The following is a 13,305-nucleotide window of genomic DNA, read 5'->3' as shown; positions in this document are numbered from 1 at the left end:
TGTCAAAATTCTGTATTATGTTAGCCTAATAAAGCACACAGATTTTAGCAACAGCACACAGAAGAACAGAAAAGCAAGCACCCTCTACATTATGCAATGTAATGTTTATTTATTGGAATCCTGCTGTTCCGTTCATGATTGTTCAATGCATAAGTAAAGTTTATAGAATTGAATCACTACAGTGATGCATAATTTTGTAATGCTGTAGCATAACGTTACTATTTGCTTTAAGATTTGTGTCGTACTTAAAAGGTAATGGAGACATTTGATTTGAGAGAATGCCAATGCTACTTTCCACGTGAAGGAGTGCAGAGCTATTGATGTACAGAGAGGGCAGGAAGTGCCCAAACAGTTGAGAGATGATGATGTTCACGCTGGTTTTCTTGTACTGCTTGAGTTTTAAGCAATGGTGTAACTGAAACACTTCACAAGAACTGAAATGTTGTCCTATATATACTTGAAAATAAATATATCTTGGCAGTAGAGGATCTGAATGTGAAAAGCAAGTAATTCTCAAAAACGTTTTACAGATTGGAAAAGCTGAACTTCCTGCAAGCAGGGAGCTCATTTTCAGAACAAGGTTAATGGGGACACGGCTGCAGCAAACTGGTAATATGTCGATCTGGTCACCCTGGCATAGATGGACTGAAAAAATGTTTGCAATGCTGCAGATCGAAATAGGGTAACTGATACACATCTGATGTTGACGGTGTAGTGCGAGCCGCGTAGATACAACATGGTAAAAATTGTAGCGCGAGTGTCAGTTTCAAGTGTAGAAGTGTCTAGGCTGCCTCCCTGGAAGGTGACGCGCAAGATACAGGGAGGGAGCCTGGAACAAAGACTCTAATTTTCAATAATTTTGATGCCTGGGGGAGTGTGGCAAACCATACAGTGAGTGTGTGGGGTAGGGCAGAGCTGTAAACCCCAGGGGGTGGCATGGCAGAGAAGGGAAGGAAATGACACCTTCTTTGGAGCCTAATCGTCTAGAAGGCAGTTTTAGTAGTCATCACCTATGCTCAGCTTAACGTATGGTTCTGGTCTCCTGGACCTGCACTCCCTCTGCTGCACAGAATGAGTGCTGAAACAGTGCACTGGAAATGATCTTCCCAAATGTGTACTCTTGCATTTCCCTTTTTTGTGGTAAAATGAAGGTGTGGAGAGCAAAGAAAAAAAAACAACTTATCTACCAAATCTACTAATGCATGGTTTTTTTGTTTATAACTAAGCATCATAGTTAAGCTTAAATTAAGTTTGACTTTCTACAGTGTGGGATCCGATATAGATCAATGTTTTAACTTTGAAGAGGCATTGTGTTGTAAGTCATATTCTTCTTGTGTTACATAGGAAGATGAGAAATTTTTGTCTGAAGTTTTTGCACAATTAACAGATGAAGCTACAGATGATGACAAACGATGTGAATTGGTAAGTCAGTAGTCTTTGCAATTCTTTGAATGCTTTAAACCACAGAGAAGTAGAAATACTGAAACTGTTTTAGTTCTGCGATCATTGAGGTATTTCTGTAACCACAGAATAATTTCTAATGTAGCTTAATCTCCGTTTATGTACTCATAAAATCATAGAATGGTTTAGGTTGGAAGGGACCTTAAAGATCATCTACTTCCAACCTCCCTGCCGTGGGCAGGGACTCACTAGAAAAATATTTCTTGTGAGGTAAGCTGTGATTTATTTCTCCTAATTAATTATTTTATTGTTGAGAAAGTGCTAGCACTGAGCTGACGTCCTAGACTTAAAGGTATACTTTCTTCTAAGTACTCTTCAATATACCATATCGCTTCTATTTGTCATTTAATCACTGTACTTTACTCATTCAAAAAGATCTTTTAAGTCCAATGACTGAGGATTACCAGTATTCCCTTAATATATATATTACAAACTTTATTTATCCTTTAATATGTTTATCAGCTTAATTTGCCTTGTTAAAATCTTGCTTTCAGCAACAGAAGTATCTTTGTTTGACAGAAGTATAAATCCTTCTATGCTAGGTGTGATAATAGCTACAAAGTGACTGTGTCTTTTTCTGTGTAAATTTCAACCTCTGAATTTTCTTTGTTTTTACTTTCTTTTGCTTTCCCTTTGTTGATGTTGTTAAAGGTTGGAGGAGAAAGGACTGGAATAATACTATTTGCTAGGAAGGCACATACCAGCCAGTACACAAACTCTGATACAAATTGTAACAGTTTCCTACATTCAGAAAGTGTTCTGAATCAAATACATTTAAAGTTATTTTTTTCCTATACGATAGGTTAATTTTTTCAAGGAATTCTGCGCGTTTTCTCAAACGTTACAACCTCAGAACAGAGATGCGTTTTTCAAAACATTGGCAAAATTGGGAATTCTTCCAGCTCTTGAAATTGTAATGGTAAGTGAAAACTTAAAGCTGATTTTAGTAAAATTTAAAAACCCCACAGCCATTTAACCAGTTTTTCAGATCTGCTGAGCACCTCTATGTTGGTTTGATTGGACAGCTTTGCTCTGCTGAAAGTTGAAGTTTATTGTAATGTTCGGAATCCAAAAGATGTCCGCAATTTTCTGAAGTAGCCTAACTTTATTGCTATTATTATTTTCACTTTGCATGATGGAGAAGTCTGTGGTAAATGCAGTCCTTTTGACAATGTAGTGTAAAAATTGAAAGATGCACTTTTTCATGTGGCAGCTTGATTTTTTTTTTTCTGTTGTTGTTGGAACAGTGCCAAAGAAGTATTTTTAGATAATCTTGAACTGTTAGCTTGTTGCTATCCAAAAGATCACGTAATCCTGTCTTTTCAGAGGTATAAAGCAGATTAATCTATCTTAATCAGCAATGTGAAAACAATTTTTTTTTTCACTCCTTTGGTTGAAGCAGCTATTGCTGCCTGACCGTTGCAATTCACATGTCAGTGCTGTTGTTGCTCAAAAACTACAAATTCCGTGTTTTTTATATTCTAGAGTAACAACCTGTGAAGTTACCAAAGGACATTGACTGTTACGAAAACATAAAAGTCATATAGATGTTCAGTGATTAGATGAACCATAATCTTACTATTCTTTTCCTGGGCCAGAACAGTCCAAATGGTTCCTGTTACGTTAATATTTTAGGCTTAGGAATTGTACAGTTATCAGAGAAAGTTTCATACCTTAAGGAAAATTATTAATTCTTGTTGTCTATGAATGAGTACAGAACAAACTGATTTGTGTAGTCAGTCCTTTTGTACAACATAAATAAACCATGGATAACAGGTACAGAATATTAGTCTCTTAAATATTCTAGCAAGTAGCACAATATAAATGTTTCCTGCCTAAGTTAGGGTTGTCACATTCACAGAAATCCTTGTATTCTTTCTAAATGAGGGAAATAGTGGGGAAAAATGTTTTGCTGTGGGTTTGGTTTTTTTTCTGTAACTATTACTGTCTCTCTCATAGAAACTTTTGTAATAAAATGTTCTCGAAACTTTTAAGTCCCTATTCTTTGCCACTTCACTTGACAATAAATACCAAACTTGATTTACTGCAATAAATTGATCTCTTTTTTTTTTGTTAGGGAATGGATGATCTGCAAGTTAGATCTGCTGCTACAGATATATTTTCTTATCTAGTAGAATTTAGTCCATCCATGGTCCGAGAATTTGTAATGCAAGAGGCCCAGCAGAGTGATGATGTAAGTAAAAGCTTTTGGAGTTTGAACATACTAGTTTTAGAGTAAACAGGAAAAAAAAAAAAAAGATAATTAAAAAAAAAAAAAGGCAAAACAAACCTCTCCAGCAATTGGAGTACAGTTAGCCCAAAAATGTAGGTAGTAGAAACAGGAAAAAGTAGATTTAAGATATAAAAATTTCTGAGCATGTTGGTGTTCCATGTGTTTACAGTAAAAAAATCGTAGCTCTGCCTACCAGTGATTTTAGGTGAGGAGGGTTGTGCTTCACAGAACTCCGGTATCTAAATGCAACTCTCTCAGTTTTTCAGTTTCACTTAGGTTTTACGGGGGAAATCGTTCCACTCCTGAAACTGTGTCTAATTATTTTGCGGTTTGTTTGGTTTGTTTTTTTTCAGGATATCCTCCTCATCAATGTGGTCATTGAGCAGATGATCTGCGATACTGATCCGGAACTTGGGGGAGCTGTTCAGCTAATGGGGCTCTTGCGCACTCTGATAGATCCAGAGAATATGTTGGCCACAGCTAATGTAAGGAAACACAAAGGGGTAAAGACCTTTACTGTCTCAGCAAAATGAAAAGCCTGATATTTACTGCTCTTAGTGTGGTGGAGGATAAAAAAAAAGAGATTTTTATTCTTTTTTGACCATGTTGTGTATGGTCTGATACTGAATTTAAACAAGCTAAAAAATAGGCTAAAATTCCCATTAACTTTTGATAAAAGGTATGTGTATGTGGTATTGTGCAAGTGTTTAATAAACTAAGCAGTCCTGTGCTTCAGTGAAGTAGCACATTTGCATCCATGGCAGGGCAATTTTGGTGATAGCTAGGTTGGTTTGCTGTGGCTCAGGTCTTTTCCCAAAATTAAGAAAGGTATCTTATTTGAGTGACGGTAATGTTGCAGAACCAGCTCATAAGATACAGGCAAACCTGGGGGAGTTGACAGAATTATTTGTAAGCTGTCTTTGTTGTTACTCTTTCTTACTTAAAAGAAAGTATACAAATGCAAGTATTTATTAAAGTTATGTTTGTTTTAGAAAACGGAAAAAAGTGAATTTCTCAATTTCTTCTACAACCATTGTATGCATGTTCTTACTGCACCGCTTCTGGCTAATACATCAGAAGATAAATGTGAAAAAGGTAATGTTACTTCCACCCACCTTGTTTTAAATATTACCATGTTTTCTAGTGACTTGCAGTCCTGGTAAGAGGGATAAGCCTGTGGTCTGAGCTGGGAATACGCTTGCTGCAAACCGTTGTTCCCCCAGGGATAAGGGTTCTGTAGGCAGAAGTTTTAATAGGCCTTTATTCCAGCTTTGAATGCCAACGTACCTTTATGCTGTGCTTTGTAAAATATGTATTTTCTTGATGTGTATTGTTAGCTGTATATGTTTCACTAGTATAATTTTAAAGCAGGGACTGTCTTTAGTTCACAAGTACTTTTTTCTAAAAGTTTACAAAAATGCTGTGACGTTCATCAGTGGTTAGGCGATTCCAGGCATTGGGTGTGCTCAGGTGATTAACTCCAGAAGCTAGTTTTCACTTGGCTGTAGTATAGAAATGCTGAAAGAAATCTATGCAAAGAAATACAACTTGGAACTACTTTATCTTGTTTCTTCTTTTATTTTTCCTGGTAACAGTAAAAGGATTGGAAATCTTTTTGGTGCGCACACAAATAACACTCGCTAGTTTGCCTCTAGTGCTTTACAAACAGAAATTTAACATCATTACAGCCTCTTGAGTCAGACTTTTTTCTGAGTAGTCTTTCAAGAGATTAAATCAAACCAATACGTATTTGGTAAAAAGATTTCTTTCATCTTATCCATCTTCTGATATGAAGTGTTAAGTAAAAAAAAAAAAATACGCATTTTATACAAATAAAACTTGTAGAATACCTGTAGTTCTCATTTTATAATATTATTTGAAAAATTTAGAGTAGGCACTTTCTTTTAGTCTGGGTAGGAATACTATTCGTGAGTATTAGATTGTGTTTTCACCTAGTTGAATCTGAAACTTTGTAAAGTAAATTGAATGTATAAATCTCATCTGGCATGCATTCTTGCTGTATGTTTATTTCCCTATAGCTTACAGAAACTTTTGACTCTACAAAAAGTTTGAACAGCTGGTAGAATTAATTGTTTATCCCCATTGTTTAAATATTTACAGTGCTTTGAAAACCTTTTTCTGATTTTCGTTTTTATTTTCTATTTATCAGATGCAGTAGTTGGGTCCACTAAGAGTAACACAATTTGTCCTGGTGAGTTTTAATTGACCTTGAGTTTTGAAAGTTTTCTTGTGTGGTGTGGTTTGTTTTTTTTTTTTAAAAAAAAAAAGTTAGATATGTCCATACTTTATTTTTTTAAATACGTTTTATTGAAATAGATGTAGGTGCTTTGCTTCATTTGAGATGACAGGAAGCTGAAGGAACATTTTCATCTGCTTTTAGTTACTGGGTTTCACTTTTTTTTCCCAGTCTACCTTGCTACTGAATGTTTAGTACATATTCTAATAACATTGATTTAAAGAGACCTAGCTGAGCTTTTACAGTTTGGATTTTTATCTGTGCAGTCTTTTTTGAGCACTATGAAAAGACATTGCTAATTAGGTTCACACGAATACAGATCTGACTGGCTTTAACTACATACCATTAGTCTGGATTGCCGTAATCAGTAACTCACTGATCCTGAAAGAAGTCCCACTGCCAATTTGGGGCAATTTTTTGACTGAAAAAAAAAGAAAAAAAAGCCAAATTTGTGTGCATTGTTTTGTTCTGATCCAACATCCCGCTTCCTAAAGCAATCCAGTGTGCCACTAAAAACATGTCAGGAACTGTATTAGCGCCCAAGCTTGGTGGTGATTTGGTGCATAACTACTTTTTTTTAGTATAACTTAAGGCATTAATTTTTCTTTCAGATAATTATCAAACGGCACAACTACTTGCCTTAATTTTGGAGCTGCTTACTTTTTGTGTGGAACACCACACGTATCACATCAAGAATTACATTATGAACAAAGATTTGCTAAGAAGAGTACTGGTCTTGATGAATTCAAAACACACATTTCTGGCCTTGTGTGAGTACGGAGCTGATGTGATTTCGTTCTTCCGGGCTTTGTATGTACTGTGTGGAATGTATAGGAGTAAAAGTTTATATACTTAAATTCAAAATTCATGCTAATTTCCTATTTATTAGTGACTAACCGTTAAGTACTTTTGAAAAACAGTTAACAGATGTCCGTTAATGTAGACCAATGCAGTTTACGGTGAAAGGGGAATTGTATCTTTTGAAATCCACAGTGATCCTTTTCTGTCTTTATGACAGTGAGGATGATTTGTGATCAGCTGTCTTACCTCATTGAAGTGGAAATACTGTCATTTCTTAATAACGTCATAAATCTAGTGCTCCTTGTGGAGAGTGAATGAAATTTTGTAAACCCTTGTATTTAAAGAATAGGGGCTGATTCTGGGAGGTGAACTCAGAGAAGGACAGGAATGAGCTAATAGTTTAACTTCACATGTGCTAAAGTTTATTGCTGCTGTATTTCAAAAAGAAATTAATGGACTCTGATCACATTCAAATACGCAGGAAAGTCAAAGAATGAAAGAAAGGTTACCTGTCAGCAAATGTTTCTTCTGAACTTTCAGAAGGTGCTTTTAATGCTCTTCGTTTGGGGGCGCATCTTCCTCTCAGTAATGTCTCTTTTTTTTCATTTGTTTCCAAGAGAAGCAGACTGGAACCCTGGCGTGTAGTTACTAAATTCTGGAATTTCTTTCTTCATATAGGTGCTCTTCGCTTTATGAGGAGGATAATTGGCCTAAAAGATGAATTTTATAACCGTTATATCACCAAGGGAAACCTGTTTGAACCAGTTATAAATGCTCTGTTGGATAATGGAACTAGGTACAACCTGCTCAACTCTGCTGTGATTGAGCTGTTTGAGTTCATCAGAGTGGTAAGTTAAGCAGCTTCTTCAGCTCTTACACATGTGGCATCTCGGGTAGAAATACAAAATGCAAATCTTTCCCTTGTAGTGTATTACTACTTAAAATTATAAACTAAAAATCCCATAGATAAATATTCCAAGAGAAAGGAGGCAGTAAGCTGCTTTGTGCTTGTTTTACTTGATTGTCCCATCACAGAGTATGTGTTGGCCCTATTTATGTGTAAGTCTGTGTAAGCGTCCTATAGATTAAACTCTTCTAAGTGGTTGGATGAGTTGTTATTAGACCAAGCTTTGAAGTGAGGAATTAAGTGAAATAGGTTATATATGAGTAAATCTGGGTATTGTTGGGTCTAAATGAGACTAATTTGGCTATAAATTTAAATGATCATTGTCCTTTAAAATCCTACATGCGTGCTTCCTTAGCCAGTGTCAGCTTTGAATCAGTAGCTTTTCCACCGGCGGCCTTTGTGGGAACAGTGTGTATGCGGACAGGACAGACAGGACAAGCAGGAGCACCCAGTTTGTTGTATTGCTGGGGTAGAAAACAAAGACTTGCAACAGCTCCTGAGCTACGCGCTGTGAATGCCTTGATGTGTGGGAGTCTTCTCAGAGAATCTTTGTAGTCTGTGAAAACAAAGGGCAGTTTTTAGTTGTAGGGTATCATAGCTGCTGAATTTTCCAGCAAGAAGAAAATGCATTCAGGTGACTTTTGCCAGTGTGGTATGAGAGTTAAGATTTGCCTGATATGGTGAGGCTCGTTAGAGGGTGACGGACCAAAAGGTGCCTCATCCCATGTCTGCTGCTGGAGTTACGGAGGACTAGAAAGAGCTAAAACTTAGGGGGAGAGCAGGGCACAGCTAAACTCCTGGGTTTTTTCAAGAAGGCTTAATTCTAGATAGCAAGAATCATGGATTAATCAAACTAGCACAAATAGAATTGGGACAGTACTGAGTATATTGTCTGTTTATGTGGGAAATGTAATAATTATTTCTAGATTTCAGCTTTTTTATTAAGGAAAAACCTCATGACTTCACGTTTGTTCTTAACAATAATGTTTTTACTTTGGACAACGAATCGGTTATTTTCAAAACTAAACTCTCTAAAGCTTTCCGAACTTCTGCATATTAATATTTGAGACTGAAACCCATTTTGTTCTTATGCAGGAAGATATTAAGTCCCTTATTGCACATATAGTTGAAAACTTTTATAATGCACTTGAATCTATCGAATATGTTCAGACATTCAAGGGATTGAAGACAAAATATGAGCAAGAAAAAGACCGACAAAACCAGAAACTGAACAGGTACGACCCAGTTTATGTATTCTGAGACTTTTATTGAATGTCATTATGTAGTATCTTCTTGCTGCTGGTTGGGTTGTTTTCTTTCCTAGAAGGCAGAAAAAGCAGAAGGCTGGGTTTGTTTTTTCATTCTTGATGAGATCTTCAATTAGAGTAAAGCCCCATCTGGCTTTCTTTGTGGCCTACTGTGGTACAAGTTCATATTTGTCAGTATGTTAAATGTTACATTCAGAAAACCCTCAGCTTATGAAGAGCAGAATCTTCCTCTGTCATTCAGAGTGTGGGTTCGGTCTGCCTTATTGTCAGCTGGGCTCTTGGTGAGGCTTACGTTGACGGTAGAACCGGGGACAGAGCTGGACTGCCTTCTCAAATGCCCTGAGTTCACTCTGAAGCATCAGAAGCTATTTCTGATTCTGGCTGAGTTCGAAACAGCAGGCAAAATTTGAATCACTTGTCATGTGTCTCTTACAGTGTTCCATCTATATTGCGTAGCAATAGATTTCGCAGAGATGCAAGAGCCTTAGAGGAGGATGAAGAAATGTGGTTCAATGAAGATGAAGAGGAAGAAGGTGAAGCTGTTGTACCTCCAGTTGAGAAGTCAAAACAGGAGGATGATTTTCCAGATAGCTATGAAAAATTTATGGAAACTAAGAAAGGTATTTACTCAATTTCAGCTTGTCAGCACTGATAGTGCTCTATGGCAGATCCGTGGAGCATCATGTAAACAAACCAGTTGCTGGTGCTCTGTATCGTAAGCAGGAGTAAGGGTATTCCATGTAATTAAGTAATGAATTCCTAACGTGTCTTTGCAAGCTACTTCAGGAGTTAAATTGCTCCAGGTGTGCTTCTAGTTTAAATGCAGTTCAAAAGCAAAACTTTACATGTACGTGTGTGCGCTGAGTGAGTAATGTCCCCATGTCCACAGTGTCTGCGCCATTCTCAGTCTGAATGCTGGCGCGTGCTTGGATGAGGTCAGTAGGTGAGCCATTGGTGTAAACTGAATTAAAAAAAAAAAGTAAGGCGGCTTTTGCCCTATGATTATGCTGTGATGTGGATTGTACAGCTGATGCTTAAGTATATGAAAATGTTTGTCCCTCAGCTAAGGAGAGCGAAGACAAAGAGAATCTTCCAAAAAGGACTTCAGCTGGGGGATTCAAATTCACTTTTTCCCACTCAGCCAGCCCAGCCAATGGTGCAAACGGTGCAAACAGTAAATCCGTGGCAGCTCAGACGTCACCAGCAAGTTCCAATGGCTCCTCTTCAAAGAACGCAACCCTGACCACAGCGGTGACAGCCACGAAGGTGGGAGAACTTGTGCAAAAGCTGCTGTCCTCACTCAGGACAGTGGAACGGTATCATGAGACTTTGCCAGTTGTAGTGTGGTAAGGTCAGCATTAGCCTCTAGGCAAGGGATCTTATTTATGTATAAATTCATCCAATGCCCTGTCTAGCTAAGTCCTTACTAGTTTTGGGGAAGGTTTAAGAAAGTTTTAGGTGGGACTGGAGTCTGTTGGTAATCTGGTGGGCACAGTCTGATCTCGCATTTTCTGCGGAATTTAACTGTTGCCACTCCTCAGCTTTATTAACTGTCCAGTTGCTGCTGGGGGTGGGGGGCATATACATACAGGATTGGGATTTTCTTCTGAATTATGTTAGTGCCCCCCCCCGGCAGAGAGTCCCCCCCCCCCCCCCCCCCCTCCGCTGGGAAAATATCAAGTGTTTTTAAGCAGACAAAATACAGTAAGTGATATCTCTGTTATGTCTTACACAGTTCTGCATGATTTTACCCTTTAGCCTGTAAGGTCCTGAGAGGCTACAGAAAAGGGTGGCAAAATTTTTATTGTATACACCTAAGACTTACCAGTAAAATGGATGTGGAGTGTACACATTAGATTTTGTGACTGTCCAGTTGTGAGCTGAAAGTGATTTTTAAATAATTCTGAGGCCGTATCCATAGAAGCAAGGAAGTTCCAGTACTTTTTTTTTAACCTTGAGGTTCAAAACCATTCTTAAGACAAGTGGATCTTTGAATGAAAAAGGCATTGCCGAGAAGCCTTCTGCAGCTTTGTGTGTCCTGAACAGGTTGGCTGGGGGTTATATACTAAAATTGCACATTCCTGGGTATTTTTTTTTCAATGTGAGATTTTCTTTTTTTCTTTTTAATTGGCAGGGAAGTCTAGTTGGCCTAGTGGATTATCCTGATGATGAAGATGACGATGAAGAGGAGGAGACATCTCCAAGGAAAAGACCACGTCTGGGTTCATAAATGAAACCAAAATGTTGGAATAAGAACTTGTATTATGGGGTTTCAAATGCTGCAACTGTTTTAAGAGCTAAAAAGAATCCGATTCAGAAAGCTTTCTCCCATGAGTATATAAAGATAATACAAGGAGTAGCAAAAGAAACTCAGTATATCAGCTAGAAAGTGTTAGTTCTGTAAACACAAAGCTTCCCAGGAACTTAATATCTTTCTAGTAAGTAAGGAGTCTGCCATTCAGGCTGTCAAAAAAATAAAAATTTTAAAAAAAAAAGTGGGCTAGTATTCACAGAACCTGGATGATGGCTTCTCAGCAAGGAAAGTCTCAGGTGTTGGGAGGGCAGGGGGAGGGAAAGGTATGGTAAACGCTTTTTTTAAAATATTGCAGGGTTTCCCCAGTGTTTAAAAGAACTAGGAAAAAAATTCAAGCTTAAATTTTGAACCCAGTAATCTTAATTTTGTAATGGTGCTGTCAGTTGTGTTCTTTTAGCAATGCCTCTTTTAAAAAAATTTTAAGGGAAAACTAACTGTTTGCATAAGAACAATCCCGATTTGGGGACCATTTATCACCAATTAAATCACATTTCTCATGGTTGGAGGGAGGGACACTGCAGTTATAGTGCATGTTGAGTTGTTTAAAACAGTTAAAAATGAGTTTTAATTTGTATTTTTCGAGAGGAGAAAGTGGAAGCTGGATTCAAAATGGATGGTTTTGCCTATTTTTTCGATTAGACATCTGGTAATATTTATGCCAAGGAATGATCGCTTCCAAAATATGTCCAGGAGCTGCTTGTGTCAAAGCAGTGCTGTACACAGCACACCAGAATGACTGTCGGCTTCAGGGTGTGGAAGATACTGAAATTGAATCGCTTTCCATGTTGTTAAATGAGCTGCCTCGTCTCCGAGCAGCAAGCCATTTTCCTCTTGGCGAGTTTAAATTGCGCAATTGAGGTGGTAATAAGAAACACTAACAGGTTTTTCATAGCGATGGAATTCAGCAGCGTTTTAACACCAAAGTCACTTTGGACCAAGACAGATTTGTTACGAGCAGAACACCGGTCTTTGAGGCAGAATCAACAAGCAGCACCTGAATCTGGGTGTAATACGAAAGCTGCTTTTTTTAAAAAATAAAAGCACATTCCACATAGCAGGTAAGCAAACTGTGACAAAAGTAGGTGAGTTGATGGCGAGTTGATAGAGGCAAACAGTCCAGGTTTTATTTTCAAGAGCAGCAAGTGAACTGTAAATATTTTAATGTTAGTTTGCCCGTATGTGATCTGAGATCATGACAAAGTGAGAGGAAATTTCCCAACAATTAATGTGTCAGAAACGTTAAAATATGAAACCAGCTGCAATCCACCACATAGATCACTCTTGTAATATGTGTTATGGGTCCATTTCTCCTGGAATAGTTTAAACTGAAGCAGTTTCTCTGTTTTGGAGATTTTTGTAGTTAATTTTAATTTTAGCTATTGTTTGGAAAAAGATGGGCTGTCTGTGTAGATATGAAGTATAGTTTTTTTTCCATAAAACAGAAGTTTATTTTGTATTAAAAATACCACTGTACTTGTTTTACACCATTTGTATACATGTGGTGATATTAATGCTGAACTGTAAAATTCAGGAATTAAAATGTGACCCTGTAATTCCATAATGATTGCTTTTGTTTGGTTTGTTGTACATGGTAAGTTAACTCAGAACTTTAAATGTGGCCATTTGAGAATATTTTTTAAGATTAGTTATCCATGCAGTTTTCAGAGTAACTCCATACCACTAGATGAAATCCCAAAGGGAACGTGTGAGTTCTTACCGACACGTAAGCTAGACACAAGGATTCTGATGGATGACAGTTCCTGTGCGTGGACCTGGGGACAATGGTGTTTGCCCTTTGCGGGCTCCAGGCAGCCAAGGACGGGACTCCTGATTTCTCACCTGTGCGATGAAACACCCTCTCAGCTCTGAACACGGAGGATCCGAGGAGTTGTTTGCTGGTAAAGCACAGCTGCAGCGCCATCGCCGTGTGCTTGCCCTCCTGCTGACCATCATCTGGGTTTCTTCCTGATGAGTCCTTTTTCTCCGTCGGTAACAATGATTAACTTCCTCCAGCGCTATACGTGCTACTCGAGCAGCAGAGTTACGCAGTATGTGCCTTTACTA

The 13,305-nt window shown here is 37.8% G+C and overlaps 1 protein-coding gene across 1 annotated transcript in view; it reads left to right on the top strand.

The window, feature by feature from the left end:
- The window catches only part of SMEK2 (SMEK homolog 2, suppressor of mek1 (Dictyostelium)), a 21,791-nt gene extending 10,368 nt beyond the window's left edge, over positions 1 to 11,423 (top strand). The window contains exons 5-16 of the mRNA XM_009886069.1: positions 1,345 to 1,422; positions 2,264 to 2,380; positions 3,539 to 3,655; positions 4,048 to 4,179; positions 4,687 to 4,789; positions 5,865 to 5,906; positions 6,563 to 6,721; positions 7,431 to 7,600; positions 8,755 to 8,894; positions 9,363 to 9,547; positions 9,991 to 10,193; positions 11,062 to 11,423. Coding sequence (XP_009884371.1) covers positions 1,345 to 1,422; positions 2,264 to 2,380; positions 3,539 to 3,655; positions 4,048 to 4,179; positions 4,687 to 4,789; positions 5,865 to 5,906; positions 6,563 to 6,721; positions 7,431 to 7,600; positions 8,755 to 8,894; positions 9,363 to 9,547; positions 9,991 to 10,193; positions 11,062 to 11,157 — 1,542 coding nt within the window. The 3' untranslated portion in view covers positions 11,158 to 11,423. The remainder of the gene's footprint in view (positions 1 to 1,344; positions 1,423 to 2,263; positions 2,381 to 3,538; positions 3,656 to 4,047; positions 4,180 to 4,686; positions 4,790 to 5,864; positions 5,907 to 6,562; positions 6,722 to 7,430; positions 7,601 to 8,754; positions 8,895 to 9,362; positions 9,548 to 9,990; positions 10,194 to 11,061) is intronic.
- The last annotated feature ends 1,882 nt before the right edge of the window (positions 11,424 to 13,305 follow it).

The sequence above is a fragment of the Charadrius vociferus genome, unplaced genomic scaffold (genome assembly GCF_000708025.1).
Source record: "Charadrius vociferus isolate BGI_N301 unplaced genomic scaffold, ASM70802v2 scaffold455, whole genome shotgun sequence".
Lineage (NCBI taxonomy): Eukaryota > Metazoa > Chordata > Aves > Charadriiformes > Charadriidae > Charadrius > Charadrius vociferus.
This window is presented reverse-complemented; position numbering and strand designations above follow the sequence as displayed.